Source organism: Otolemur garnettii, unplaced genomic scaffold, assembly GCF_000181295.1.
Source record: "Otolemur garnettii isolate 467f Iridium unplaced genomic scaffold, OtoGar3 scaffold00043, whole genome shotgun sequence".
NCBI lineage: Eukaryota > Metazoa > Chordata > Mammalia > Primates > Galagidae > Otolemur > Otolemur garnettii.
In genome coordinates, this window is record NW_003852438.1 from 11,421,807 (window position 1) to 11,425,846 (window position 4,040).

The 4,040-nt window shown below is 46.5% G+C and overlaps 1 protein-coding gene across 1 annotated transcript in view; it reads right to left on the reverse strand.

The window, feature by feature from the left end:
- Positions 1–4,040, reverse strand: part of MYO1A (myosin IA) — a 23,004-nt gene that overhangs the window by 11,803 nt on the left and 7,161 nt on the right. The window contains exons 10-14 of the mRNA XM_023513614.1: positions 3,640–3,787; positions 2,995–3,113; positions 2,828–2,914; positions 1,087–1,152; positions 845–949 (exon numbers count right to left, since the gene is read on the reverse strand). Of these exons, the coding sequence (XP_023369382.1) occupies positions 845–949; positions 1,087–1,152; positions 2,828–2,914; positions 2,995–3,113; positions 3,640–3,787 (525 nt within the window). The remainder of the gene's footprint in view (positions 1–844; positions 950–1,086; positions 1,153–2,827; positions 2,915–2,994; positions 3,114–3,639; positions 3,788–4,040) is intronic.

Genomic DNA, 4,040 nt, shown 5'->3' on the forward strand with positions numbered 1-4,040 from the left:
TTTTTTTTTTTTTTTTCACAATTTGGGCAACCCCCAAGCCAGAATAGGTTCAGAGAGGCTCCTGGGACCTTCCTTTAGACAACTTCTTAAGCTTTGTGAATTTCGAAGCATGGGAAAGTGTTATGTATGTGATCATTTAAATTGTTAAAATGAAAACATGCAAAACAACTAAAAAAAAACCTTTTCCACACACTGTAATCACATTGCCTGAAATTCTGCAGCACTCACAAGGGAATACCCCCAGGAGGGTTTTGATGTGTAAGACTCTAGACATTTACACTTGGGGGGGTGATCAGCTCAATCAGAGAGCCTTCCTAACACCTAGCGGCATTAAGCAGCATTTTTCACTGAATCAGGGAAGGAGTGTGGAAATTTGGAGCCATGGGGCACTTCTGGTGAGGAAGTCAGGGATCAGGGTGCTATAAAGAGGCGACAACAACACCAGCCAGAGCCTGGAGGAGAAGATTCTGAGATGTTACACAAGGGCACCCAAAGGGATGTGGTAGGGTGCCAAGCCCAGGAGAAATGTCCCTTCTATATTTGGCTCACAGTCTGCCATGGGCCAAGCACAGCTGTCACTTCCCTCTTGTCAGGACTCTCCACACATGTACCCTTCCATCAATCTGCCCCTGCCTTCCCTGGCCTGGAGGGGAGGCTGGGGAGGATGGAGAGAAGTAAGGCTACTTGGTAACACTGGAACCATCAGCTGTGCAAGAGAAATTATTCATCCTCTGTGTTCCCATCTGGGGACATTTAGAGGAAATCGTGACCCAGGAGAAAGGACGACCCGGCACGTGCCTAGAAGTCCTTTACAAGAGGGGAAGCAGGGCGAGGGCTCGGTTACCTCCCTCTTGTACTCCTCCTGCTCTTCCTTCAGGGTCATCTCTATGAACACCTGCTGCAGCTTCTCATTGCAGTAGTTGATCACAAACTGCTCAAAGCTGTTATCCTGTGGGAGGGCACACGGGTCAGAGAGCTCAGGCCGAGACCCTGCCTCCCTCTCAGCCCTACCTCCCCTGTCTCACATGCCCCCATGGGCCTGCCCATCTCTACCCGGGGCGATGAGGTTGGGGGAAACTCTCTTACCTCTAATATCTCAAAACCGTAGATATCCAGGACCCCCATTACCACCTTCTTCTCCCCAGTGCCCACCTGTGCAGGAAGGAAGAATAAATCTGAGGACAGGCCCCATCTGGGTACCAAACCAGGCCCTTCTGGGAGTTGTCAGAGTAAGGGGCAAACACAACTGGAGTGACCTTGATAAACTGGAAAGAAACTATTGTAGTTTTATTCTCCTTTCCCCTCCACCTGCCAGAGGACAAGCACAGAGGGAGGCAAGGAGGAAAAGGAAGGTGCAAGTAGATTCCAGGATGGAGCTCCCATGGCGTGAGGGAATAAGACGTTAAATTAAAACCCCTCCAGAAAGGAGCCATCCCTTATATTTGTAGCACATTTTATTTTATTTATTTATTATTTAGAGACAGAGTCTCACTATGTCGTCTTTGGTAGCGTGCCGTGACGTCACAGCTCACGGCAACCTCAAACTCTTGGGCTTAAGCAATTCTCTTGCCTCAGCCTCCCAAGTAGCTGGGACTACAGGCGCCCGCCACAACGCCTGGCTATTTTTTGTTGTTGTTGTCGTTGCAGTTGTCATTCTTGATTTTAGCTGACCCAGGAGAAACGATGACCTGGGTTTAAACCCACCAGCCTCAGTGTATGTGGCCGGCACCCTACCCACTGAGCTACGGGCGCTGCCCTGTAGCACATTTTATAAAAAAAAAATTCCATGTTCTTATTTAATTAAGTCTTATCATAACTTTATAAGGGATTGTAAAATGGTAATATGATTATTCCTATTTTAGAGATGAAAAAGTCAAATTTCAGAAGGGTAAGCACTGACCAAGCCTGATTCAAACCCCAGCTTACCCCACTGCCTTTCAGTAATAGCTTCTAAATAGATGGCACTTTCATGTTGATACTTTTTAAATCATAGCTTTATTGACTATAATTCACACGATATACAATTCAGCATGTTTTTTAGTAAATCTGAAATGTTGTCAAACCATCACCACTACCCAATTTCAGAGCATGTTCATCACCTCCAAAAAGAAGTCCTGACCCATTCTAAGTTGCTCTCCATCACCCTTTCCTCGAGCCCCTGAAATTATTGATCTATTTGCCACCTCTGTGGATTTCTCTACTATGTCAATTCATATAAATAGCATCATACAAAATGTGGTCTTTTGTGACTAGATTCTTTCATTCAGCATATTTTCAAAGTTCATCAATTTGTACCGGGTATTAATACTTCAGTCCTTTTATGGCTAAACAATACTCTTGTATGTGGCTATACAACATTTTGTTGATCTGTTCATCAGTTGAAGGTAATTTGGGTTATTGACACTTTTTGGCTATTACAAATAAGGCCTCCTTGAACATTTGTGTACAAGTTTTTGTGAGGACATCTATTTTCACTTCTCTTGGATATATACCTGGGTGTGGAATTGCTGGATCATGTGGTAACCACGTAAATAACTTTATCTGATCCTCACTAAATCTAATAAAGCAGGGGGAACGTTAGTGTTTCTTAGTGGACATCTCCAAATCAGGAAATCGAGTCCCAGAATCTTTGTGAACTTGAAAGTCCACATGACTGGTAAGGAGATGGATCCAGATTGTCCAACAACACACTACTGGAAGGAACTGTACCCTCTCTCCCCTTCAACCTCCTTACTCTCTTCATCTCAGAGCAAGGTATGTGGATGGTGTCCAGGGCAAGAAAGTAAGACAAACAGGAGCATGTTGAGAGAGGAGCCCAATCACTCACCTTGATGCTCTCATTGATTCGATTTACTATCCAGTTGAAGAGCCGGCTGTAGATGTTCTTAGCCAGAGCGTCCCGAGCATACTGAGCCTGCAGGGTGGGGCCAAGCCAGTTAGCATGGCAGCCACAGGACATATTCACCACAAGCCCTGTCCAATGTGGCCCCTTACCTGGATAACATTCAGTGCAGTGACCACCTTCTCTTTGGCTGTTTCCATAGTCCTTGAACACAAAGCTCTCTCCAGTTCCCCTGAACTCAAACCTACCATCTCCCCAATCTCCTGAATACCTGGAATCATGAGAAAATACAATATGGCCTCAGAGGGGGTTTTCTCTCAAGGGAGGAAGGGAGAGCTGATAGGTTTTGCTGAGGAAATCATTGCAGCCAACCCAGCACATGGCCCTAGAGGAATCTCTGGGGGTAAGGGGACAAGAGAAGGGACATCTAGGCACTTTGTGTATTAGCCAATTTAATATGAGAATTTCCTGAAATAGGTATGATTATCCCCATTTTGTAGAAGAATAAACTAAGACTCTCTCAGAAGCTAAGCAGGGTCAGGCCTGGTTAGTACTGCATGGGAGAATAAACTTGAGACTCAGAAATCTCAGACCTAGATCTATCAAACTTCAAAACCTTGTTCCAATATGCTTCACAAGAGCTTTCAGTAAGTCTGTTTGCAGGAATACCCAGGAGTGGGCTGAGTGGGACGGTGTCAGGGTGGAGCCGAATACGCTAGACATTCGGACTGGAAGAACTGGACTGGAAGGGAGAGATTCAGGGGGTTCCGTGATGGCTCCAGCAGGGTGACACAGACCTGTCCCATCACGAATGCCACTTGCTGGTATCCCATTGGCCTGGTATTCATCAGCCACTTCCACGTTCCCCAGCTTCAGCACAAGGGATATCACCTCTAGCACTTGTCGAATCTCCTTCTCTGAGAACCCGATCACCGTCATTGCATTCTGAGGCAGAGAGCAGAAAGCAGAAACTGAACAGAGCCTAGACTTAAGAGACAACCTACAGGGGCAGTGCCTGTGGCTCAGCGAGTAGGGCACCAGCCCCATATACCGAGGGTGGTGGGTTCAAACCCAGCCCCAGCCAAACTGCAACAAAAAAATAGCTGGGTGTTGTGGCGGGCGCCTGTGGTCCCAGCAGCTACTTGGGAGGCTGAGGCAAGAGAATTGCTTAAGCCCAGGAATTTGAGGTTGCTGTGAG